Source organism: Stomoxys calcitrans, chromosome 1 (genome assembly GCF_963082655.1).
Source record: "Stomoxys calcitrans chromosome 1, idStoCalc2.1, whole genome shotgun sequence".
Lineage (NCBI taxonomy): Eukaryota > Metazoa > Arthropoda > Insecta > Diptera > Muscidae > Stomoxys > Stomoxys calcitrans.
In genome coordinates this window covers 157,537,102-157,564,625 of record NC_081552.1, presented here as the reverse complement: position 1 = coordinate 157,564,625, position 27,524 = coordinate 157,537,102, and the positions used below count along the sequence as shown (strand labels likewise).

General features: G+C 38.0%; 1 protein-coding gene across 1 annotated transcript in view; it reads left to right on the top strand.

Annotated features, from left to right (window-relative positions):
* LOC106092134 (uncharacterized) overlaps window positions 1–26,027 on the top strand; it is a 33,188-nt gene extending 7,161 nt beyond the window's left edge. The window contains exons 5-9 of the mRNA XM_013258909.2: window positions 5,644–6,475; window positions 6,545–7,189; window positions 7,256–7,302; window positions 22,648–24,829; window positions 24,947–26,027. Of these exons, the coding sequence (XP_013114363.2) occupies window positions 5,644–6,475; window positions 6,545–7,189; window positions 7,256–7,302; window positions 22,648–24,829; window positions 24,947–25,440 (4,200 nt within the window). The 3' untranslated portion in view covers window positions 25,441–26,027. The remainder of the gene's footprint in view (window positions 1–5,643; window positions 6,476–6,544; window positions 7,190–7,255; window positions 7,303–22,647; window positions 24,830–24,946) is intronic.
* Window positions 26,028–27,524: the final 1,497 nt, after the last annotated feature.

Genomic DNA, 27,524 nt, shown 5'->3' with positions numbered 1-27,524 from the left:
GCGTCCGTTAGCAGCTCAAGAATTCAAGATCCGAGATCGGTTTATATGGGAGCCATATCTAGTTATGAACCGATTTCAATCATACTCAGGAGAGTTGTGAGAAGTCATAACAAAACACCTCTTGCAAGTCCCAGATCCTAGATCTTGCAAGAAGTCAAGATCTAGAATCGGTTTATATGGGAGCTATATCAGGTTATGAACCGATTTAGACAAGTCGAATAATATTTACGCCCTGTAGCAGTTTAAGAAGTCAAGATACGAGATCGGCTTATATGCGAGTTATATCAGGTTATGAATCATACTTAGCAGAGTTGTGGGAAGTCATGCAAAATTTCAGACAAATGGGATTAGAATTGCGCCCTCTACAGGCACAAGAAGTCAATATCCAGGATCGGTTTATATGGCATCTTTATTATAACATGGACCGATATAGCCCAATCCTAACCGACCTACACTAAACACATTGAGTGCAAAGCGGTTTTGACGAAAAGCTTCCCAGGAGGCCACTTTTCACTTAATAAAATCTGAAAAAATCATCCTAGACCCATATATGATGCTTTTGCAAAAATATTCAGTAAAGGATTCTTTATTAAAAAATCGCAACAAATTTCACTTAGTGTCGGATAAGAAGAACTCCAGACTCTAAATAAAACCCCACGACGGGTTAGGTGTCGTACGAAAACGATGACGTGACCCTCAATGTGCTCAATGAAGTATTCATGCAAAATTTCAAACGCCCAGCATTATTCTTTGAAAAGTTAGCGTGCTCTAGACAGACGGACGGACTTGGCTAAATCCACTTACAATGTGAAAACGATCAGGAATATATACATTTTGTTTGGTCTCAGATCAATATTTCGATGTGTTACAAACGGAATGACGGAATTACTATACCCCCATCCTATAGTGGAGGGTATGAAAATGGTATGGCAGCCATGTGAAAACTTCTCTCCAAAGAGATGTCGTACTTCGACACGCCATTTGGATTCGTCTATAAAAAGTAGGTCCATTATCATTGACCAAAAAAAATTGTTTTTAACTTTTACTTCCAAATCTACATTATATGCCATGACTTCAGCATAAGTCTGCCTACGAAAAATTCATTTTTTTCCTCATCCAATTCACTGAATTATATTCTACTTTTTTAGAAAAATTTTGAAAAAAGTACCATATAATTCACCAAATTGACTGAAGAAAAAAAAAAAAGAATTTTGCTGGTGAGCTCAAACTTGAATCGGACAGCATAAATTGATATGTAAGAAGTTTGCGCCTGTTCCTTAATGGGATGTTCGTGGCCAAATTTACATATACTTAAAAACAACTGATGGCAGCTGGTTGTCAGTACCGGATTGACCCGTTGGAGTCTTCATCGGCAAGGACTGCCGCCTCAGTGTACAACACTGATATAACAACAGGCACAAAAACAGTTGAAACGATTTTTTTTTAAATTATGGGCCGATCAGCACGAAATTAGAATCAAATAAAAGGTATTTGAAATTAGAAAACGATTCTGATTTCCACTTAAGGGGAAGTAACTGGCTTTAAACCCACCCACAAAAATAACTTATTTACTTAAGTGAAAGGTATTTAGGAGTATAATGCGAATTTTTGCCAAAATATGCCCCAAACAGGACATATTTACCGATCATGGAAATATGGGGTTCAAATGAAAGGTATTTGGGCGTAGAGCGTGAATTTGATATTGGGACGGCACACTCCCAATACACCCCCATTTTGATCATTTTTACCAACCATGGCAATATAGGGCTCAAGTGAAAGGAAGAACAGTAGTATAACAGAAATTGACCTCGCCCGGCAAACCAGAGTGGTTCTGGTTCAATTGCGTTCCGGCTAAGATTAATGTGAACGTGCGGGATGTGTGTCCCGATTGTGATGTGGGACCGCACGGTAGATCCCTCCGGACGCAACCCACCTCAGTCATTTAGTTCCTGGATCTGGATATTCAGCAGAAGCAAACAGACGAAAGATAAAACACAACACATTGCTACAACAACCAATGTAGTCCTTGGAGAACGACCGCCACCCATTGCACCCGAAGAAATCGACCTCCCCCGGCAAACCAGAGTGGTTCTGGCTCAATTACGTTCCGGCAGATGCAGCCGCCTCAATTCCCACAGAGCTAGGATTGATGCCGACGTGCAAGATGTATGTCCCGACTGTAACCAGGGACCGCACGATACACGTCATCTGTTTAACTGCCCGGCCAGACCCACTCGACTCAGACCCAGATCCTTGTGGACGCATCCCATCTTAGTCGCGGAGTTCCTGGGTCTTGACACTCAACAGAATCAAGCAGACGAAAGATAGTACACAATAAACTGCTACAACAACAACAACAACCAATATTTAAGGTCGAAACCTATATTATTAAAATTTTACGTAAAAAGTCGAAATTCTTTACTCATAAGTTAGGGTAGATTGAAAAGAGGGTGCGGATCTTAATTAAGCCAGTAATCAGCTTACTATGCGCTCTAAAAACAAAAAAAGAACATCGAAAAAGAAAATTTTAAGTTAGGAATTTCGTATTACATACAAAATCCTTAATTGTTTTCCATACCACTCACCTAAGTTGCTTCATCTCGGGTATTGTGTCCCCACCTAGGTACCGGTGTCTTTTAGCCGCGAAAGCCGGGCAATGACATAGGAAATGGTCCAACGTCTTATCATGAGCTCATAGTCGTATGTGTCCCGTTATGATACCAAGAGCTATACTGACCTCCTTCTTACTTCCTATCAGTAACAGTCTCGTCCTCTCACGATCCGGATCACCCGATAGGATTTTCGACGTCCTACTGCCTTTTCTCATAAAAGAACTAAATTGTTGTGTATTGTTATCGGGTGTTTGGTCAAATAAATAGAAAAAATTGCAATTCTTTTTTTACAAAAATTTTATTGCATTAGAAAAAATTGACATAAATTGGAAATTTTGCCCATGTACATTCTAACTAAAGAATAGGGGACAAACTTTTCACATATCAATGAGTGCAATCCGATTTAAGTTTAAACTCAATGATTAGGGGCCTCCTTTTTATAGACGAGTCCGAACCACGTGCCGCAGTGCGACCGGCGCCTCTTTGGAGAGAAGTTTTCACATGACATAGTACCTCACAATTGTTGCTAGCATTAGGAAGGGAAAACAATAGTCGAAAATTTGTTCCGATGGTTCGCCAGGATTCGAACCCAGGCGTTCAGCGTCATAGGCGGACATGCTAACCTCTGCGTTACGGTGGTGGACATAATGCTTATACAAAATGTAGTTTCATTTTCAGGAATAGTACATTAAAGGGTTTCCTTGCTTCTAGTTTTATAGATACCAATATTTTTATACCTTATACCACTACTGTGGCACAGGGTATTTTAACTTAGTGCATTTGCTTATAACACCCAAAATATAGCTCTCATATATATATATACTTTACCTTAATTGGCTATGACAGAATATTTGTTCCACCAGCCGAACGTAGAAAAGCGTTCCAATCGCCTCGATCTTCTGCGCTCATTCTAAAATCTCTGACACCAAGTTTCGAGGTGTCTCCCACAACTTGATCTTTCCATCGGGCTTTTGGTCCTCCCGGATTGCGTGTACCACCGTGTTTGCCTTCAAAAGACTTCTTTGCTGGAGCTTCTTCATCCATTCTGACAACATGACCTAGCCAACGCAGCCGTTGTATTTTGATGCGTGTAACTATGCTATCGTCCTCATACAGCTCGTGGTTCATACGTCGCCTATATTCTCCGTTAAGTCAAACTCCATATATTTTACGAAGAATCTTCCTGTCAAAAACTCCAAGCACTGCTTTCACAAGTACCCATGCTTCAGAACCATATAACAGCATGGGTAGTATCAGTGTCTTGTATAGTGTAATCTTCGTCTGTCGAGAGGTGGCCTTGTTTCTAAACTGCTTACTTAGTCCAAAGTAGCATCTGTTTGCCAGTATTATTCTTCGCTTTATCTCAAAACTGGTGTCATTCGTGTCGATATGATATCGATATCGTCGGCATAGGCGAGTAGCATGTGCTCTCTTGTGATTAGTGTGCCATATCTATTCACATCTGCATCTCGTATAATCTTCTCCAGCAGGATATTAAAGAGATCACACGATAGGCTGTCTCCTTGTCTGAAACCTCGTTTGGTATTAAATAGTTCGGAGAGATTCTTTCCTATTCTCACTGAGGAAGGCGTATCAGCAAGTGTCATCCTGCAGAGTCTTATTAATTTTGCGGGGATACCAAACTCAGACATGGCTTGAAATACCTTTGAACGTAAAGGAGTATCGAAGGTGGCTTTGTAGTCAACAAAGAGATGGTAGGTGTTAATTTGTCCTTCTCGGGTCTTTTCCAGGATTTGGCGCAGTGTGACTAGGAGGTAAACATTCTAAACCATCATCAGGGATTGGTTCTGCGGTATCCTCTTCGCCGCCAATATCGGACACTAGCAGTTAGGTAAAATGTTCTTTCCATATCCTCAGCATGTTATCTGTGTCAGTTACCAGATTTCCTTCTTAGTCTCTGCAGGAGGATGTGCCTCCACCAAAGCCATCATATATATATATATATATATATATATATATATATATATATATATATATATATATATATATATACATATATATATATATATATATATATATATATATATATATATATATATATATATATATATATATATATATATATATATATATATACATATATATATATATATATATATATATATATATATATATATATATATATATATATATATATATACATATATATATATATATATATATATATATATATACATGTATTGGGTTGCCCAAAAAGTAATTGGTATATACATATATCGCCCGATTTTCACTCCTAGAGTCACTGCAAGCGCATTTATTGACCAATCTTCCCAAAATTTTGTACAACGCTTTCCTTCACTACTTCAACAATATCTAAAAAATTTTCTCGAAATCGGTTCAGATTTAGATATAGCTCCCATATATATGTTCGACCGATTTGCAGTAATAATGCAATAATATGGTCATTTGTTAACCGATTCTCTTGAATTTTGGTAGGAGGGATTTTCTCTTCACTTTCGACGTTCCTGGTGATATTCATAGAAATCGGTTCAGATTTAGATATAGTTCTCAAATTTATATATCGCCCGATTTTCACACCTAGAGCCACTGCAAGCGCATTTATTGACCAATCTTCCCAAATTTTTGTACAACGCTTTCCTTGACGACTTTACCAATATCTATGAAGTTTCCTCGAAATCGGTTCAGATTTAGATATAGCTCCAATATATATGTCCGATTTGCAGTAATAATGCAATAAAATGGTCATGGTGTTAATCAATTCTCTCGAAATTTAGTAGAGAGGATTTCCTTATGACTTTTGATACTACTGGTGAATTTCATAGAAATCGGTCCAGATTGAGAAATTGCTGCCATAAATGTATATCGCCCGATTTTCACTCCTAGAGCCACTGCAAGCGCATTTATTGACTAATCTTGCCAAAATTTTTTACAACGATTTCCTCGACGACTACCCCAATGTCTGAGTTTGCTTTAGATATTATGTTTTGTTTTATTTTTAGCTACATTGAATATGGTCTCCATGGTAGATAAAACTTAAAATTTTTTTCAGAGTTATAATGGTTGGCATTTTGCCAAAATTGTGCTTCTCTTTAAAATTATAAGTCATGAGCTTAATATGATCGAAACTTGGCGCTATCATCCCGGACTTACGACAAATTTTATGTTGAATTTAGAAACGAAGCTTTCCCATCACTATACAGATCTCGCTAAAATTTTTGCAGAACACCCTTTTATCGAGCAAGAGTTTTCGCTCACGGCCTTTTATCTTAATCCCACGAATTATAATTACGAACAAATAAAAAGGCTGGGTATACGAAACAACCGAAGGCGAACTGACGAACAGGGTCGGTGGGTGACGGGAAAGGATAAAATCGATGCCAAATATGGTCTGCTGAGTTCGACAATCGATGTTAAAGAGATCACCAATTTGTCGAATCCCGACGAACAGAGGGAAGATTATGAACCCTTGTTCGAAGCACTAAGTTCCTTGCACTTGCCCACCTCTATGGTTAAAGATATCATAACGGTAGTGTTTTTGGCCCGCAACAAAAGCTTCTCATGGGCAGTGGATTGGGGTGATTTGAGGAGACGTTGCAAAATGTTAATGAGCAATCCCAGCGAAAAGGAGCGTTTCGTCGAACTGTCTATGGACGAGGCGAACAATCGTTTAAAGTTTCTAAAGATAGACTACGAAAAATATAAGAATAGGCCACAGCTGGACTATGGCACCATCGAACAAGGGTATGAAAGTCTCATAAACGCAGCTGACTCGGATGACGACGATATGGAGGAAAGTGAGGAAGAGGATGATTTTGAAGATGACGAAGACGTCTATGAGACCAGAAAGGAAAGAGGTGTGAAAAAGCCTGATGTGGTCGAAGGTAAACAGGGGGACTATATTCAGTCGACGATATGGGACATGTGCTATAAATTAATATTGTTTATTTCAGATGAAAATTCGCAAGAAGATGATCCTTATTTGACAGGTAAGCGACGTACAAGGGCTCGAGCTGCAGCGGCCATGGCAAGCATATTATTCAACTCGGAAATGGGCACTCGCCGAAAACGTAGGAAGAAAGACGAGGATGAAGCACCTAAGGAAGAAGACGCAGAAAAATCGGACGATTTTAAATCTACTGCTGATCCAACCGAACCTCCCCCCAGCATAGCGGACGATGCTAGTTCGAAAAATTCAGATATTGCCAAAAAGAACATCAAGGAATGTCTCAAAGAACGTCCTGTACTTGTCAACCCTACCTACGGTTTCCAACCGCTTATTGATATTTGGAATGTTGAAAAAAGCGATTTGGCTGCAATTGACAACGACTGTGTCTACTTGCTGGAGAGCTCAAGTGTTTTGCAACGCTTTTCTAAACTAAAAACCATAGCTAAAGAAATCAATCCTACGGCTATTTGTGAGGAGGAAGTGATTCAGGAAATGGAAAATTTAATCGCACAGTCTCCGACAAGGCCAGTTAAAGTTGACATCTCTGAAAATATTCGCCAAGCCATAAAACTAGAAGAAATAGAAGAATCCAAGTTAACAGTGCCTGCTCAAATAATCGCTAAAAGAATTGACGAAGTGAACGAAAACGGTTAGAAAAGCATGGTTTTAAATTCCACAATTGCAAAAGTTTAATTAACAATATCATCTCTTATAGCGCCTGAGCAAATAATGGAATCTCCGGATACACAGGATACTCAACAGGTATTAAGCAATATGTAACACGTTATTGTCATTTTTGTCAGCAATTCTTTAAATCTGTTTGTACCAAAGATATTTTTTTATACTCTTTTTTATTTTTTCGTTGGTTTTATTATTTCTGTTTCTTGTACATGAACATGTCTTAGAGGGTCTGCGTTATGTGGAAGAATGCGTAATAATTCACTTAATCAATTAATGGTTTTGTTGTAGCCACATGTTTATATGTGGAGGTAGCGATTTGTCCATGAACATTTCATTAAGGACCAGGAGAAAACTTCTCATATACCATTGATAGATGTCCGTTTCAAGTTTAAGCTCAATGATAAGGGGCTTTCTTTTTATAGCCGAGTCCGAACGACGTGCCGCAGTGCGAAACCTCTTTGGAGAGAAGTTTTAACATGGCATAGTACCTCACAATTTTTGCCAGAGCATTAGGATGGGATAACCAAGCTGAAAATCTTTTTTGATTTCTTCGCCAGGATTCAGACCTTGGCGTTCAGCGTCGTAGGCGGACTAGCTAACCTCTTGGCTACGGTGGCTTCTTAATACTACACCGATCCTAATTGTTTCTGAATTTTGGTCGAAAATATTACAGCATGTCGACGTAATAAACCCATTGACATGTCTTTTTTGGATTAAAATATTGGGTTGGTTTGTTAGAGCCTCCGACCGCAGCTTAGAGGTTAGCATGTTCGCCTTTGACGCTGAACGTATCAGCGCCTCCTAGTGCTGGCGACACTTGTGAGGTATTAACCTTAGGCAATCAGCCGTGTAAACTTCTCTACCACAATGGTGTCGCTCTGCGGCAAGCTGTTCAGACTCGGTAAGAAAAAGGAAGCACCTTAACATTGAGCTTAAACTTTAATCGGGCAAAACTCATTGATGTGAGAGAATATCTCCGCTGTGCCTTAATGAAATGTTCATGGGAAATTTACTATTTTTGTAGGTTTGTTGTAACATTTTTCAAGTTTTTTGCTTGTTAGGGCGAGATCAATAAATTTAACAATTTTTCAATGATCGGAGATGCAAATGGAAAAGGAAAGCCAAAGATAGCAACGAACTAAATAGATGAACTAAATCATGTGTGGTAAGGAAGAAAGTGTAATTTACCACAGACAGAATGTCTGCCATTACACAAAAATAAATGCATTGGAAAGAGTACAGCTAATAAGCAGGGTTGTCGAACTTGGTTAATGTGGTAATTCTATCATAGATGCATTTTCGCAATTAATTCGATTCAAATACAACATACCAACGCACGACCCTGGAAGTGGTTGGTGTGTGTTGCTATCTTTGGCTTTCCTTTTCCATTTGTATCTCCGATCATTGAGCTCGTCTCGAAAGAGAAATAAACAAAAAAAGTTTGTTGTAACATAAAAAAATAGGAGGGAACATCACAACCGTAGCCACTATCTCACCCACTCATGACTAAGGAGAGTCTCGTGAGTCGTGATTTTTCTCGTGAGTCGAGATTTTTCTCGTGAGCAGTGTTGCCAGTATTAGGGGGAAATTTTTGACATGGGGACTTAGGGATTTTGTAGGGATTCGAATTAGATAACAGCAGCAAGCCACATAAAAAATGAGTGCACACGATAGACATGAATCGAATGGCACGCTCACACCTTTTACAAGCAATCGTTGTTGACGCTTAGTACTCTCAACGACCAAAACATAAAGGGCTCGTTGAGCTATTTTTGAGTTTTTTTGCCGATGAGCATAAAATGATTGCCAATCATATTTTGCATTTTAAGCAATACGCATGAAATTTTGAAATTTTGAAAATTTCATAAGGGGGTACCCTATGAAAAAAGTTGAAAATCATCGACTTGTCACTTATTGCTGGAAAAAAGCTACAATATGTTTGAGTATCAAAACGAGTGACACCAATATGAAAAGCGATTTGCTCACAAATCCATTGATGTAACCCATTTTGAGAAATTCGAAAAATTGAGGAAGTTACAGCAATTTGAATTTCATTTGGGTTAGGAAGGGAAAATTTTCAAATTTTGATACCCTTTTTAGTAATTTGTGAAAATTTGCTCGATTTTCGATTTTTTGCCGGGGAGACCAAATTATTTTCGATTAAAAACGCATAACGAATGCATAAAAATCCATTTCAGGTTGAAATTCGACAAAAAATTTCGATGTAAAAATTTTAAAAATTTCATAAGGGGGTACCCTATGAAAAAAGTTGATCGCAACTGAATAGAAGACACACACACTCGGCTATCTTTCAAAGTTATGAGAGCTGAAATTAATTTGCGTACTTTTTAATGACTTGGCTTAAGAAAAACATTGGAAGTAAATCTGTCACTTTTGAACAAAAATAAAAAAGCTATTGCAAAAAACAAGGAGTATACAGTAGGAAAAAATAAGAAAACCACTTTCTTAAAAAAAAGTATGAACGAATAATTTTTGTAGAAATTTATTATTAATTTTTTTGGTTTTTCCTCTTAACAAGGGTTGTGCTATTAAAATAATATGCATTTTACATAAAATAATAAAAATTAATTCAGTTTAGGAAAATAAATTGAATTATTACATCAAAATTCATGTGGAAAAGTAAGTTGTCAATACATTAATATACGCAATAACCGAAGTTTTGGGTATACATTTTTCCAAGTCTATAAGTCGTAGATGCCACAAGCTTTTAACATTCATCGATGGAAAATTTATCCAATGTCGGAGGATGTACTCTTTCAATTCCTCCACATTTTGGGGCTTATCCTTCGATATGCACATTTTCAAAACAGCCCACGCATTTTCGATCGGATATAAGTCTGGTCTGTGGAGAGGGTATTTTAAAACATTTATATTTTCTCTATTTATTAGTTTTGCCGTATGTATTGGCGCATTGTCCTGTTGCAGGATAAAATGATGGCCTATGAGTCCTCTACCTTCTGGTATTCCAGTTTCCTCCAAGATGTTTTGGAACGCTGTGGCCTTTGCTTTCCCTTCAAGAAGATCTATACTCCCAGTACCATTTGCTGATAAACATCCCCAAACCATTATTCCCTTTTCTAATGACTTAAATGTAGGTAGAGTTCACTTTTACGAAAGCTGCTAGCTGGTGTTGGACCACACATAAACCATGCCATGGGAATATTTAAGTCTTACCATAGTTTCATCTGTCCAAAGTACATTATTCCAAAAATTTGGGGGCTTTCATATGTGTTCTTCATAAAATTATCAAATTTTTTGCTTATAAATAGTATTTTGCGAACAACACGACCATGTTTATTACTCTGGCGAAATCGTTTACGTATCGTGTAGACTGAAGGAGCCTTTTTGCCTTTGCTTAGCAATAACACTCTAATTTTTGGCGCTGATTTGAACGGATCAGCGGTAGAAATCTCCAAAATTCTTCTTTGGGTGTTTCGGTAGTTATTCTTGGACGTCCCATGCGCATTTTTCTACAAACTCGGCGTTCTGCCTTAAACTTTGATACTAATTTCTTAATAGCCAGCTGGCTTTTGTTAAATTTTTCGGCTATATATCGTTGTGTACGACCATCATTATATAAATTAATAATTGCCGATCAATCTTCATCTTTAAGTTGTTTAAATTTTGACATTTTAACATAAGTTCACGCAATTCCTATCAAATTTAAATACTTTTTACAAAATTCAATAAAAAATCCTATTTGTGCAAATTAGCTCACCTATTACTCTTTAAATTTAAAATTGTAGGGCTATTTCAATAGAATCATATGCCAATATTACATTTGTGCATAAAATCGCAGTAAATCACACGTGGTTTCGTTTTTGACTACTTATTTTTTCCACCTACTGTATGTATGCCGCTCAACAAAACTTGATGTCTCATTCCTCTTCTTGCTTTGGCTTCATATGACACTCATCTGAGGTGGTGTTCATTTGCAAACAATACACGATGTCCGTCGACTAAATTTAACGATTACTAAAACGTTCCCGCATCTCTCACTTTATTGTATTGGGTTGCCCAAAAAGTAATTGCGGATTTTTCATATAGTCGGCGTTGACAAATTTTTTCACAGCTTGTGACTCTGTCAGTTATCAGCTGTAACTTTTAGCTTGCTTTAGAAAAAAAGTGTAAAAAAAGTATATTTGATTGAAGTTCATTCTAAGATTTATTAAAAATGCATTTACTTTCTTTTAATAAATCCGCAATTACTTTTTGGGCAACCCAATATATGTGCGTGTTTTTATGTGGCATGCGATACAAACAATTGCTTTGGCCAAAGTTGCTATTGAGTGCCAAATTTTGGGTCTCATGCAGTCCTCTGATTCGAATCGAAAATTGGGGCTATTTTTGAGGATACATTCTTAATAAAAAGAATAATTTTAATGAAATTTTTTCTTAAGGCAAAACATTCCTCCTTAAAATTATCTTTTTAAAGACGAAATTTAACTTGAATTTTTTCTAAAAAAAATTCGAAAAAATTTTTTTCTAAAAGTCAATTTTAATTAAATTTTTTGTAAGGTTAGAATTTATGAATTTTTTATGATATTTTTTTTTAAATACAATTTCGATAAAATTTCTTCTAAATGCCAAATTTAAAGAAATTTTGTTCTAACTACTAAATTTCGGTGAAAAATTCTCTAAAGACAAATCTTTTGCCTAACCTTTTTTAAGACTTCTTTTTTTGCTTTTCTATTTAAAATAGAAACAAAACCCACACAATTCTAATAACAACATGCTATTTTTCTTATGTAAAGAATAACTTTAAAGGCATGTTTTGTAAAGAAACCATTTTAATGAAATCTTTTCTAAAAACTAAATTTCAATAAAATTTTCTGGAAACAAAATTTTAATACATATTTTTCAAAATGTCAATGATTTTTTTAAAGGAAAAAATAAATTTCCATAACATCTTTTCAAATGACATTTTCCTAATGTTTTCTAAAAACAAATTTAAAAAAAAATATTTTTAAAGACAACATGTTAATAATATTTTTTTAAATCGAATTGTAATTTTATTTTTAATCTTTTGAGATTATTTTAAACAACAAATTATTCTTTGAGCCAAAATCTTCATGCACAGAAAAAAAAATAAAAATCGGTTTCAATCACGAAATTAATTGATCCAATTAATTTTTTAATTGAAACTGCTTCAATCACGAGAATGATAATATCGATCACAATTTTTGAAATGGGTGATTCGAAAAAAAACTACAAATAAAAAAGTTGAACATTTAATTAAAGTAATGATTGAACACTTTTGAAATTTCCAATTAAATTTTTAATTGATCCAATTTAAAAAAATTATTCAAATTTTTTAAATTTTCAATTAATTTTTTAACTGATTCAATTAAAAATGCTTGTAATTTCCGAAATGTCCAATTAATTTTTTAATTGGATTATCACAAATTTAATTGAAAATATGTAAATGTTATATTAACATTTTTGGGGAAAGCGCACTGTATAAGGCTCACCCTCGATTTCGATGTAACATGGTTTACATATGTAAAACTCCTGTAACATGATCACTGCTTAGAAAAAACACATCCGGGGATTTTTCCAAAAATGCAGCGGAAAATTTTGTTTCCCGAATTATAAAAGAAAGAATAGCCAGACGGGTCTAGGTCTAGCTACGGACATAGATTAACAGTAGTTAATATATTCTGATTACATTATTATTTAAATAAAATTTATGAATTACATGCATTGGGAAAGTAAACCCAAAAAAAACATTTTCTAAAATATGTTATAATCAGGGGTCTAATCACGGCATTCGATTTCGAGATTTTCCAATCGAATTGTTCATTTTTCGATTCACGAGAGTCGATATCGAGTTTCTTTTGTTCGAAATAATATTCAATTGCTCTGTTGTCATCAAGAAGAATTGCTTTTGATTTGTTTATGCATTTAATTGCACACATAACAATGCAAATCGTTAATTTTTAGTTGTCTTCTTCTTCTGTTTTGTCTATCCTATATATAAAAATCAATTTGTGTTTTTTTGTTGGTTGGTTTGTTTGTTTGTGTGTAGAGTCGGAAACGGCTGCACCGATTTTCTTGAAATTTTCACAGATGGTGCATCCCGTGTTGAAAATAGGGTACTACATTTTTTAATATCTGAAGGGCAGCGGACCCTCCCCCTTATCCTAATTTTCAGAAACGCCAGATCTCGGAGATGGGTGGTGCAATTTAAACGAAATTTTGTGTGCTCTCTTATAGTAACCTACAAACAAAAATTTGGTATCCAAATTTCGGATGGGGCGCCCACCCCCAAAACCTACCAAATATATATATACACCAATCACGACAATATGGCACTCAAATGAAAGGTATTTAAGATTAGAAAACGTATCTGATATCCAATTTTCTGACCAAGTGTTAGGGGGACCACCCCAACCTTCAAAACACCACTAAATCGGAAATTTTTACCGACCATGGCAATATGGGACTCACGTGGAAGGTATATGCGAGTAGAATACGAATGTCATATCCAAATGTGGGACCAAGTTTCTGGGGGTCCACCCCTTCCCCAAACAGGACTTATTTACTGTCCATGGCAATATGCGGCTTAAATAAAAGGTATTTGAGTGTAGAATGCGAATCTGATATCCGGATGTGGGGCTAAGTGTTTGGGGGGTCGCCTAACCCCGAGAACATCCCCCAAAGAAGACAAATTTACGACTATTGCAAATGAAAGATCTTTGGATGTAAAGCACGAATCTGATATCAATATTCGGGAAAAGTATCTATGGGGCCACCTCACCCCCATAACACCACCCAAATAGGAAGTATTTGCTGACCATTACAATATGAGGCTCAAATAAAAGGTATTTTAGAGTAGAACGCGAATCTGATATATATTTTCAAAGCCATGTCGCCAAAACACCCCCCAAAACGGTCATGTTTGCCGACTATGAAAAAATGGGGCTCAAATTAAAGGTATTTGGGAGTAGACCATGAATCTGATATCAACATTCGGGACCAACTGTCTAGGTGACGTCCCACCACCATAACAACCCCTAAGGACAATAGGACAGTGGACACTCAAGACATTGGGGCTCGATATTCATAGTTTTATTCCTTACTTCGTGGACTCCGGAACAGTATAGTTTGGAAGAAGTTAAGCATATGAAACATTGTCATAGTCGTTTTCAATCAATGCTGCCCTTATGATTCTTTTTAGAAGAAGATTCTTTCTTTAGAAGAAGAAGTAGTATTGCTCCCATTATCTCACCACTTCCAACTTGGTAACCATTTGCTAATTTCTTTTGGAAGCTTCTAATGTTGAAAAGATTTTAGTTTTGATATTGCTGTCGGCCAGAAAACTTTTTTTGCACGTAAAATCATTTGCTTTTTGCACCTCTCCATACATTTCCAAAAAAACCACATGCATATATCAAAATGCTGCAAGAAATTTACTCCGTTCGGCCATGAAACCGTTGATTCTGTCTTCTTAAGAGAAAAATCCACCAACTATACCACAATAAAAAGTAATTTTTGCATCTAGATTTGGATTCACAAGACAAAGTAATACTTATTTTTATTCACTGCCGCCGACTAAATTTTCCTATTTGTTTTGATTCTATTTCGCTTTTTGATACTGGCAATGCTGTAAAAAATGGTAGCAAATTTCGATAAAAACGAGTACGTTATCGAATGCCGTGATTAGGCTTGAGATCGATGCAAAAGAAGTCATTATGCCATTAATATGCATCTTTTGATCATAAATAAGATTAGAATTGCGTCTAGAAATTTAAAAATTAAGAAGAAAGATTGTTTGTGGGGAATTTGAGCGGCTAGAATTTTTCAAAAACGGATAGTTTTAATAGTGCACGTGGGTCTAAATACTTTTCCGATTCAATTAAAAAATGATGAAACGAACAAGCAATGTGCTTTATTCTATCTTTCGTCTGCTTGTATCGGTTGAATACCCATATGCAGGAACTCTGTGACTAAGGTGGGGTATGTCCAGAGGGATCTGGGACACAGTGTATCGTGTTTTCCCAGGACACAATCGGGGCACACATCTGCGTCTTGGCATTAACCCGTGCTCTGTAGGAATTGAGGCGGCTGAATCTGCCGGATTGTTATTGATCGAGAACTACTCTGCCGGGGGAGGCCAATTTCTTCATGTGCGATGGGTAGCGTTCGTTCTCTAAGGACAACACTTACCCGGCAGCTATTCACCGCATCTTCCGTGTTGTTGATGTTGTAATAGTGTGCCGTGTTATATCTTTCGTCTGCTTGATTCTGTCGAATATTCAGATCAAGGAACTCTGCGACTAAGTTGGGGTGCGTCCAGAGGGATATGGGTCTGAATCGTGTGGGTTTGGCTGGGCAGTTAGACAGGCGTCTGCATCTGCCGGATCGTAATTCAGCCAGAACTAATCTGGTTTGCCGAAGGTGGTCAATTTCTTCAGATGCAATGTGAAGCGGTCGTTCTCCAAGGACCACATTCATCAGGTCTATATTCAACGCATCTGCTACCGTGTCTGCGTGAATTTCGTCTAGACCAGCTTGATAGGCTGGTCTAAACCTCCTGCTCTAGATCATGTAGATCCACCTTTAGGCTTCTGATTTCGATGGTCCCTACTTGGACAGCATGTAGTTATGTCTTCGCACGGGTAGGATCTTTGTCTTTTGATGGTGGCGGTCCGTGTGAGAGCTGCCCGTCGCAGTTCGAAGAGCGCTTTTATAACAGATCTGAATATTATTCCACTGCTTCTCACAGAGCTGACGAGACCACCCTGGCGCATAACTAACCACAGACCGGCAAATTGCTTTGTACGTTACCCCGAGTGCTGCTGTGGCATGTGGCACGCGTATTTGTAGTGAACAATGTGGCTGAAGATTTGGAGGCAGATTTCTTCAAATCTCTTGCAGCGAAAGAAGTTCGTTGAGGTAGTCTTGTATCCTATCGCAGATGTCAGCAATGAGTGGGGCCTGATGCCATGATCGTACAATCGTCCACAAATGACACAATCTCTATGCCGTCTGGAGAAGGTGAAATGGAGGATGGGTAGCGGTTAAACAGTGCCGGAGATATAACTCCGCCTGGGAGAATTCCCTGTTTCCTTCTATGGTGCTTCGACTCCTTCTCTCTAAATTCATCAAACAATTGGCGACCACACAGATAATTCACGTCCCAGCGTTTCAGGCCTGGCAGAAGTGTCGTGTTGGCGATGTCCTCAAATGGTTTGGAATGGGTGACCGTTTTGAATGTCTTCGCTAGGTCCTGTGCCACGAGGACCATCCTATCACAGGGCCTGGGCTGATTGAAGCCACGTCAAATGTGTGCGGTGATGTCATGCAAAGCAATTGTTGTGCTATGCAGTCTTCGAAATCCGTGCTGATGCTTGGAATGAAAATTCTCCAGCGAGCCTCGGGAGGAGTAGTCCCTCAACCGTCTTGGCTACTGGTGAGAGAAGGGAGATCGGTCTGTACGACTCCCCCTTTCTAGGCTTCTGTAGCGGGACCACTTCTGTCCATCTTCCAGACATTGGGTACTAGAAGAGTGTTCGAATATTCTATTAAGGAACAGGGGATACTGCTCATATATCAATGAGTATGGTCCGATTCAAACCTAAGCTCAATGATAAGTGTCCTCCTTTTTATATTCTAGTCTTAGCTATGTGCCCCAACGCTTTTGGGAAAAGTTTTTATATCGCTCAGCTAAAAATGTTCGCCAAAAAATCTAAATTTCAATAAAATTTTACTTTTAACGTTTCTTTAGCCTACAATTTTGAAAGTTTGCATTTAGTCAACATTTCATTGAAATTTTTTCCTAGGAGAATCTTATATATAAACATCAATTTGTGTTTGTTTGTGCGATCCTTATAGACTCAAAAACCGCTGAACCGATTTTCTTAAAATTTTCACATATGGTGCATAATAATCCCATGGTGAAAATAGGGTACTACATTTTTTCTTTTCCCCTTACCCTAATTTTCAGAAACGCCAAATCTCGGAGATGGGTGATGCGATTTAAGCGAAATTTTGTGTGCTATCTTATAGTAACCCAAAAACAAAAATTTGGTATCAAAATTTCGGATGGGGTACCTAGGGCGTGGGGCCCCAAAACTCACCAAATATATTTATAGACCATTCACGACAATATGGCACTCGAATGAAAGGTATTAGCGAGTAGAATACGAATCTGATATCCAAAAGTGGGACCAAGTGTGTGGGGGACCACTCAACCTCAAAACACCCCTAAATCGGACATATTTACCGACCATGGCAGTAGTATGGGACTCAAATTAAAGGTATTTGTGAGTAGAATACAAATCTGGTATCCAAATGTGGCACCAACTTTGTGGGGGTCGACCCTATACTCAAAACACCCCCAAACAGGACTTTTTTACTGACCAAGGTAATATGGGGCTTAACTAAAAGGTATTTAAGTGTAGAACACGAATCTGATATCGAAGTGTGGGACAACACGAATATGATATATATTTTCAGGGCCAAGTCATTGAGTGGCCGCCCCATCCCCCAAAATACCCCCCAGTTCGGTAATGTTTGCTGACTATAGAAATATGGGGCATAAATGGGAGTAGATCACGAATCTGATATCAACATTCGGGACCAACTGTCTAGGGGACGTCCCACCAACATAACGAACGCTAAATATGGCATATTTGCATGCTAAGACAATTTGGGTCTTCAAGACAGTAGAGCTCGATATTGATAGCTTTTTGGACCATACCCCAAACCGGACATATTTGCTGACTTTTGCATAAGGGGTTTAAATGAAAAGTATTTGAGATTGAAAAACGAATTTGATATCCGATTTCGAAGCCAATGGTAATATAGTGTTTAAATAAATGATATACAGATATATGTTAATAGAGCACAATGGTTATATATTTTCAGGGCTAAGTGTTTGGGGGACCACCCACACCCCAAAACACCACCAAATGAAAGGTATTGGGAATCAAAGCACGAAATTGATACCCACTTTCGGGAACAATTTTCCAAAACACCCCACAAACAGGAATTATTTACTGACCGTCGCAATATGGGGCTCAAATTAAGGTATTTGGGAGTAGAATACGAATCTGATATCCAAATGTGGGACCATGTATTTGGGGCACCACCCCTTCCCCAAAATACCCTCAAAGGGTCTAAATTTGCCGACCATGCCAATATGTGGCTCAAAGGAAAGGTATTTTAGATTAGAAAACGAATCTAATAAGTGTTTGGGAGACGCCTCATCCTATAAACTCCCCTGAAACCAATGGCAATATGGGGTTTAAATAAATCGTATTTGAGAGAAGAGCACGATGCTGACATTTTTTTCAGATCCAAGTGTCTGGGGGACCACCTCTACCCCGGAAACACCCCAACATCGGACAAACGTATTTACCGATCATCCAAACTTAAATGACTCTAAAACTGCCGAGCGAATTCACAGACCAATAAATATCATACGGTAGTCGGATAAAGGCATTTATATTGTTCTACTGTTAGTCAAGCGATATACATATACTATTTTCATAGCATGGTATTTCACTAAAAGCTCTTTAATTGTCGAAAATAATTATTTTAAGGATAACGTTGTTCCATATAAAGTAAAAGAAGGCGCGGCGAAGCGGGCCCGGTTCAGCTAGTTTCTTATAATTTTTTTTTGAAGATTTCATAGTAATTCTGTTTTGAAGGACAATTTCGGTTAAATTTTGTCTTTAGAGAAAATATTATCAAAATTTTGTCTCTTCCGAAGATTTATTTGATATTTTGTGTTTAAAGAAACTTTAATTGAAATTTTATCTAAATTATTGAAAATAATAGTAAACAACATTGAGCAGCCCTCGTTATTTCACCTTCCAGAAATCTTCTGCCCATCGAAAATTGTTGTTGTTGTTGTAGCCACATTCTTGTGGAGGAGACGACTTTAGTCAAGCTCCAGTAGGTGAGCAAGTTCGTTCCGTTCCAAAGGACCGATCGTCGCGGGAACAGGTTTGGCGTTGGGCATTTAAAGGCGCCAATAACTCGCCTTGTCATATCGAGCATCATAGGCACTGAATATTTGGGCAAGAGCCGGTGCCGCCCGGCCTCTCACTAAGACTCTCCGCTCGATACCGCTGATTGTCCGCGACCGCCGCACAGTGTGATGGCAAAAAATAAGCAAAAAAATTTTTGAAAATCGGACCATAAATGAACTTTTGACAGCCCGAACAAAATTTTGTAGGGCCGAAATGACCAATTTTGGAGGCGCACCAGTGGTCCCTGAATTTTGCATATAAACTGGATAACACCTCAGCTATAACCATGTAAAATTTCATGAAGATATCTCTATCCAAAATGGCAGACTTATTTTCACTTATTTTTTTTTCATCCCAATGTGCGCCGTTGCAGCTACTATGTATGGAGCATACCACTATCCGCAACCTGTTGACGCGCCCGGTAGCCCGCAGCTAAGATTCTCGTGATAGCAATGCACACCACACAAATTGGTGCTCAATGTTCCAGCCAGATACGGCCTGTCGGAAACTTCGACGTATAATACGTACGTCAAACGCCATAAACCTTGCCAAAAAAATAGTTTTTGACAGAATCGAACAACAATTAGGAAATCGTACCATTATTTTCAACTTTTATGAATATGGCAACACTGGTGCATAGGTTATAACGTGCTCCTATAACAAACAAGTCAGAGTTTCAATACTGGCGAGAACATCAACGTTTTTTAACTATTATTCTCCCTCACTAATATAAACTGGCGGCATTTGTGAACATCTTAACGTGGTCAAACTGATCCGGAAGGTGGAGCGCTGATTGTAAAAAGATTTAAAATATTTTTTTTTATCATATTTAAAATTTTATATGGCACAACAACAAATATAAAACAATGATATGAAGTCGAAACTAAACAAGTAGTGAAGCATTTTGGGGTTTATGACGTTTACTACATTTTATAAGTTTCATACAAGTATATGACAGACCATCTCTGGTTCCAGCCTGTGTGGTGCTCACAGCTATCCCGTGCCGAAAACTGAAATCTTAATGAAAAAGTCTAATTTTAAGTGTGCCAATTTATGACGGTTGTATGTACCGGATTGACCCGATGAATTCCTTCATCGGCAAGGGCTGCCGCCTCAGTGTACCACACACTGCTACTACAAAAACAACAACGTTTTTTTCAGAAAAAAATTTTAAGATTTTGACGATTTTTTTCTCAATTTTAATGATTTTGCATGAAAAACACCTGGTAGTACCCCTTGTAAGGTACGAGGGTTGCCTTTTATTTTTCGGGATTGGAGAACACAAAAACAAATATTAATCATCGAAAATCGCTTTATTGTTTTTCAAAATATTTCCCATTATGATCTATACACTTTTGCATGCGTTTGAACCAATTGTCGAAGCACTTTTGCCACTCTGATTGAGGTATTTCCAAAACATGCATTCTGAACGCATCAACCGCTTCTTCAGGTGTCGAAAAACGTTGACCTCTCATTTTATTTTTTACGTACGGGAATAAAAAGAAGTCATTCGGTGCCAAGTCACGATCAAACGGCGGATGACTCATCAAATCGATGTTTTGGGTGCTCAAAAATGCAGTTCTTTCCTATTTTTGGGACATTTCTTTCGACCAATCGACACGAGCCTTTTTTGAGCGATTGACAAATTGTCTGGGATCCAACGCGAACAAACTTTTTTGACAGTCAAATGTTCATGCAATATTGAATATATGCTAGTGCCACGAATGCGTATGGTTGTCTCAATCTCACGATGGGTCACATGACGATCTTGCAATATCAGTTGACGCACAGCATCAATGGTTTTTTGGACAACAGCTGATTTTGGACGACCTTCACGAAATTCGTCTTGGAGTGAACTACGACTACGACGAACTCGGTTGAATTCACCATAGCATCGATGAACACTGGTCCTTGATGGAGCTTCATCGCCAAAAATTGAATTAAGTTCCTCGATGCACTGTTGTTGAGTTAATCTACGTCGAAAGTTGTAAAAAATAATGCACGAAAATCTTCACGATTTAATTCCATTTTTTGGGCGCGATGTATCTTTTAAGTTACTGTAAACAATACAAATAGCGCTCGTATGCCAAAACTTCTGAGTAGGTTATACGTACTCAGAAGTTTTGACATACGAGCGCTATTTGTATTTTTTACAGTAACTTAAAAGATTCAACGAAAGTCTAATCAAAAATGTCAAGCTTTACGATAGAGCTTCAGTTGGCAGATTGCAACACAAGGATTGTCCAATCCCGAAATATAAAAGAAAACCCTCGTACCAACTACAAATAAATCCAGATTCTTCAGCATCACATGCACAACACACTGCTATGACAACAACAATAAATTAACAGTTGAACAGCCTGGCGCATCTCTTCGGATTAGTAACAGTTACGTCGCTAAAAGTGACTGAGGTCCTGCCATCCCGTCTACCGCGGTTTGGAAGTGACTTAACAGAAGACCACAGTTGGCCTAAACCGTTACCTAAGTTACATTGCTCCAAGTGTTCCGGCCACAAATTTTGCTATGTTCGTTGACTACCCTGTTTATTTCTAGATTCATCTCGTTGATTATGGGGTTAGTGGGGTCCGTGCAACGAATCCCATCACGGTCGTCTCCGAGTACCACTGCCTGCGCCAGGAAATTCGGCCGCACTTGGGGTATTCGACCGGCTGGTTTAAAGTGAGCGGCTGCTGCCTTAATGATGTCTCGGAATTTCCTCTCGGCTACTAGCACATTCGAGAGGGGTGTCAGTTCACTGAAGCGGCGATTTGTGTACTCTCTGAAGCCGATCCGATCGGTCTTCTTCTTATTGATAAACGTCCGGCGCTCAGAGGTTATGAAGTCGGGTGGTCGGTTGTTGGTGAGAATTACGGGTAGGTGGTCTGATCCCAAACAAATGAAGGCTTGCCAGCATACGTCACTCAGGAGATCAGGGGATGCAATGGAAACGTCTGGCGAGCTGCTGCATCTCCTCGTAATCCTAGTGGGGACATCCTCACTTACCGTGCAAAACTGTAGAAATACGTAGCAAACATTTGATGGCATTATGTCAAATTCTGAAGCTTTAACTCCTATCTTTGTGAAGACTTAATCCAAACCTGAGGCCTAGGAAGGTTCACGGTATTAATATGAGTCGACTGTCTATAAGAGGGTTTTAGGGTTGAAATTTAAATAATAATAGGAACTTTGTTGTTTATGAGTTCTTTACTTGCATTTCGATAATACATTCCCAAGTTAGGTTTGGTAAAAGTTATTTATGCTTGTTAATGTTGATAGGGGCCAGAAAACTAGTGCCGATTTTCTTCTTAACGTATAACGTAATGGTTAAGGTTCAAGATTTAATTTGAATTGTGATATTTTTATAATGGAAAGGTATATATGTGCATTTTTCAATTTTCCATTTTAAATATTTTATAAATTTTAGACTTCGCATCAGAGTACCAACAATGCTAATGAGGAGAACAGAGAAGAAATAAGCCTACCAACAGCATTTGCAGAAAGCTGTGACACTTCTACCATAGCTGATGTAGAAAATGCAGTTGCAGAGAAAACACCAATGAATATGGAAATTGACATCGAGGAAAAAACTCCGATGTCAGATGACGAAACCTTACCATGCCTAGGAAATGGTAGGAAAGAAGTCGCAAAAGACTATGAAGTAAAAGTTCAAACAATCTTGGAAAATAATCCAAATGAACTCAAAAATTCATCAGAAATCGAGATAGAAGACTATAAAGAATTGTCGTCATGCGATACTGAGCCAAACCTATTTGAGGCAATGGAAAATGCAACAGTCGATAAAATTGAGGAAAATATTAAATTCAAATCTCATGAAAAAGTTAATGAAAATAACGAAAAGTTAATCGCAGACCTGGAAATAGCTATCGTAAGCGATGAACGAAAATTGGACACGAATGTAGTACAGCCATCTGAATTAAATACGACCACAATTGAAACTGAAGGAATTCATATATCAACAGAGGAAGATTCTATGGAGAAATTGCTTGTAAACCAATCCGATACTGATTCTGCCACAGACGAAAGAACTGTAATCGAAGAAAACAACCCAGCTAAAGAAGTTGAAATGCTTAAATCTCCTGTATTGGATGAAAACAATGGAACAGAATCATTAGAATCTGATCATATATCAAATCAGTTGTCCCCAGCGAACAACGAGTTCGAACAGATTATAACATCTATTGACAAAGACATATCAAAATCCGAACAAGAATTATCATTAGGTGGATATGAAATTTTGGATCTGCTGGATAAAACTATAGAAGAAATTGAGCAAAGTAATAAACTCAATTCCCAACCAAACGACGAACTCATACAAAACCGAAATCAAGAGCTAAACAGTAAAGAGCCTCAAGAAAAACCCGCTAAGGATGAAGAGGGCAATACTAAGTCCCTACCCTCCATAGAGCATCATACAAACAGTATTGAAGAAGATATTATTGAAGACTTGGAAGCCAAACAATCCACAGACACTGGAAAAGAGAAAATCCTGGATACCAACCTCAGCATTAATAAAAAAGAAACCATTGAAAAGTCAGTACTACAGCAGGTAGCTGTACGTGGTAAAGATAAAATACTGGAAAATCCATGCCTTGGAGAAGCAGAAAGCAATGAGGATCAAAATTCCGATTTACACTCAGAAACAAAGCCCATATTGAAATCCCCAGAGAACCCCAAATCTCAAGAAGATATTTTGACAACTGCCGAAGACGAACAAAAAGAAAATGAACCCCAATTACAGAACAAGAATACATCTAACGATGATGCGGTTGCAATAAGCTCAGCAATAATTCAGAACGATAACAATGAGACGAATTGCGAACAATCTCAAAAGGATGCAACATACATCGATGACCAAGTCCTGTTGCCCCACGATATAACAGAATCCGAAATCGACGACCTCATTGTTTATGAACCTCAAAAAGAATCTGAAGCGAATATATCCGAGCTCTCAGATATAGCACAACTAATAGACTTTACCGATTGGGAGGAAATGAATCAAATGGAGAGTGCAATTGAAAATATCAACGAAGCGATAGTTGATAACAAAACTGCCAAAAATTCAAACAAGGCCGATTTTCCCAAAGGGGAAGACATGTCCGCCAACGAAGCTAAAGTTGACGATTCAGTGGAATTAATGAAAGTTGAAGACGATGGACTTATTACTGAAGGCTGTGAAAATAAAGAAGAATGTAAAATTGCCATTGAAATTCTTGATGGTGCCGCAAAAGCAGCAGCAGCAACACAGGGTCTTAAAATGGATGTAGACGAGCCCGATATCTCTAAAGATATGCCATTGTTGAGTTCCTTTGGCGACAATTCAGACGACACGGAACCAAAGCCAATTATAGTCGAAGACGATGTTGACTTAAGTGCACAGGGAAATGATATGCCTTTGCTGGATGCCGAAGAAATCCTTTCTGGCAATGAGAATACTATTGCCCCACAGGTTAAGCGCTTCCGCGTACTCATACCAAAGCTCAGGCCTTGTGATTTGGTAAATTTGCGTCAGCCTAAAGTCCGATTGAAGAGACTGCAAAACATTGAAATTTACCTCAAAGCGATGCAGAAGACTTTAAACAAAAAAGGTATGCCTTATTTTATAAGATCATTGTTTTTTTAAAGATGCAACACAACCGAACCCAGAAAAAAATGATAAAAAGATTTTTTTTATACTATAAAATATTCTTTTGTTTTTGTTTCAGTATTTCTCGATTTTGATGAAAGTTCGGAGAATAGCTTACAATCGAGCTCGTCCGATACATATCGCCCTCCAAAAGGCAGTAGAACAAAGCCTCCCCTGCAAAAGCGTCATACTTTACGAAACACTGGCATTATTCGTACATCTGATTCCGATTGCGATTCCACGAAATCACAACTCAGTACCAGAAATCGTCGCTCATGTACACCGAATGCCTCCTCCAGCCAATCCAACAATTCTGCAGGGTCTACATCACGTCCTCCCAAAGTAAAAAATTTGGTAGTAACACCCCGCAGTGCCAGCGGCTTGAAGTTACGCATCTCCCATGCTATGAAAAAATCCAAGATTTCGCATGCAAAACCCAGCAGTCCATCAGTCGATGAAATTATCCAACTGTCATCTTCGTCTAATGACACCAATACAATGGATTCCATAGCTGAGGTTATTGAAATCCCCGATGTCGGTGACCCTCTGTTTGAGGAAGAGATTATTATATAGCGCAGAAGGTAAATTTCCTTCTTATTCCCTTCCTTCCCATATTTTCTGGTCTCTGGCTGACTGGTCAGCGGGACAGCGATGTAGCTGCATTGTCATGCCGGTTGGTTTGTATCGGCAAACTATTTGCCATTCATTAACTTGTCGTTTAAGATAATTAACGAACCCTGTATTCTATAGGTAATATTCAGTATTTTTAGTTTTCTATTTTAAGATTCAATATTGGTCAAACTCCTTTTGTATCACAAATATTCAATTGAGTGTTGAAACTACATATGTTGCTAAGTCTTGTGTTGATATGGAAACGGCAACTGTCAATTAGAGATTTCAGCATATTCACTACAGAATAGTCGTCACCTAGTTGTAAGCGAACTCTCATAAACTTGTTTCCTTCTCACACCCATACTAAATGTAAATATGTAATATTCTCAACGAACTATCCTCTTTCGTCACTAGGGGGTAAAAACTGTATATCTATGTGTGTTTGCATTCGATTTGCTTTTGTTTATTTATACGTCCTTTATGTTGTAGGCTATAGTTATATTTACTTCATAAGTATAAAAGAGAAATAAAATGTTTTTAAGTCGAGAAACAAACTGGTCTTCGACATATAAAAATCTCTAGTATCTAAAGGTGAGTATGATTTGTTGACGTTGTTAAATCGAATTATTTGCGCCCACCAGATAAAAGTATACTTTATTAGCCGAACGTAGAAGCGTCTCGTTCCAAGCGCCTCGATCTTCTGCGCTTATTCTAAAATCTCTGACATCATCTCTGACAACATGACCCGTCCAGAGCACGTATTTTGATACGTGTAACTATACTATCGTCGTCATACAGCTCGTGATTCATACGACGCCTACATTCTCCATTAACCCAAACTGGTCCATATATTTTACGAAAAATCTTTCTCTCAAATACTCCATGTACTACCTCATTGCTTAATATTCGTTTTAATAATTCAAATTTCTATATAACAAGTAAAAGCGTGCTAAGTTCGGCCGGGCCGAATCTTATATACCCTCCACCATGGATCGCATTTGTCGAGTTCTTTTCCCGGCATCTCTTCTTAGCCAAAAAAAAGGATATAAGAAAAGATTTGCTCTAATATTAGAGCAATATTAAGATATGGTCCGGTTTGGTCCACAATTAAATTATATGTTGGAGACCTGTGTAAAATGTCAGCCAATTCGAATTAGAATTGCACCCTTTGTGGGCTCAAGAAGTAAAATAGATGTATCGGGCTATAAACCGATTCAGACCATAATAAACACGTATGTTGATGGTCATAAGAGAATCCGTCGTACAAAATATCAGGCAAATCGGATAATTATTGTGACCTCAAGAAGTCAAGATTCCAGATCGGTTTCTATGGCAGCTATATCAGGTTATGAAAGTAAGAATAAAATGCGTCTTGCAAAATTTCAGCCAAATCGGATAGGAATTGAGCCCTCTAGAAGCTCAAGAAGTCAAGTCCCCAGTCCCAGACCATACTTGGCATAGTTGTTGGATATCATAACAAAATACGTCGTGCAAATTTTCATCCCAATCGGATAAGAGTTGCGCACTCTAGAGGCTCAAGAAATCAAGACCCAAGATCGGTTTATATGGCAGCTATATCAGGTTATGAACCGATTTAAACCATACTTGGCACAGTTGTTGGATATCATAACAAAACACGTCGTGCAAAATTTCATCCCAATCGGATAAGAACTGCGCACTCTAGAGGCTTAAGAAGTCAAGACCCAAGATCGGTTTATATGGCAGCTATATCAAAACATAGACCGATATGGCCCATTTACAATACCAACCGACCTACACTAATAAGAAGTATTTGTGCAAAATTTCAAGCGGCTAGCTTTACTCCTTCGGAAGTTAGGGTGCTTTCGACAGACAGACGGACGGACGGACGGACGGACAGACGGACGGACATGGCTAGATCGACATAAAATGTCGCGACGATCAAGAATATATATACTTTATGGGGTCTCAGACGAATATTTCGAGTAGTTACAAACAGACTGACGAAATTGGTATACCCCCATCCTATGGTGGAGGGTATAAAAAGTGCTAATATTTAATTTTAA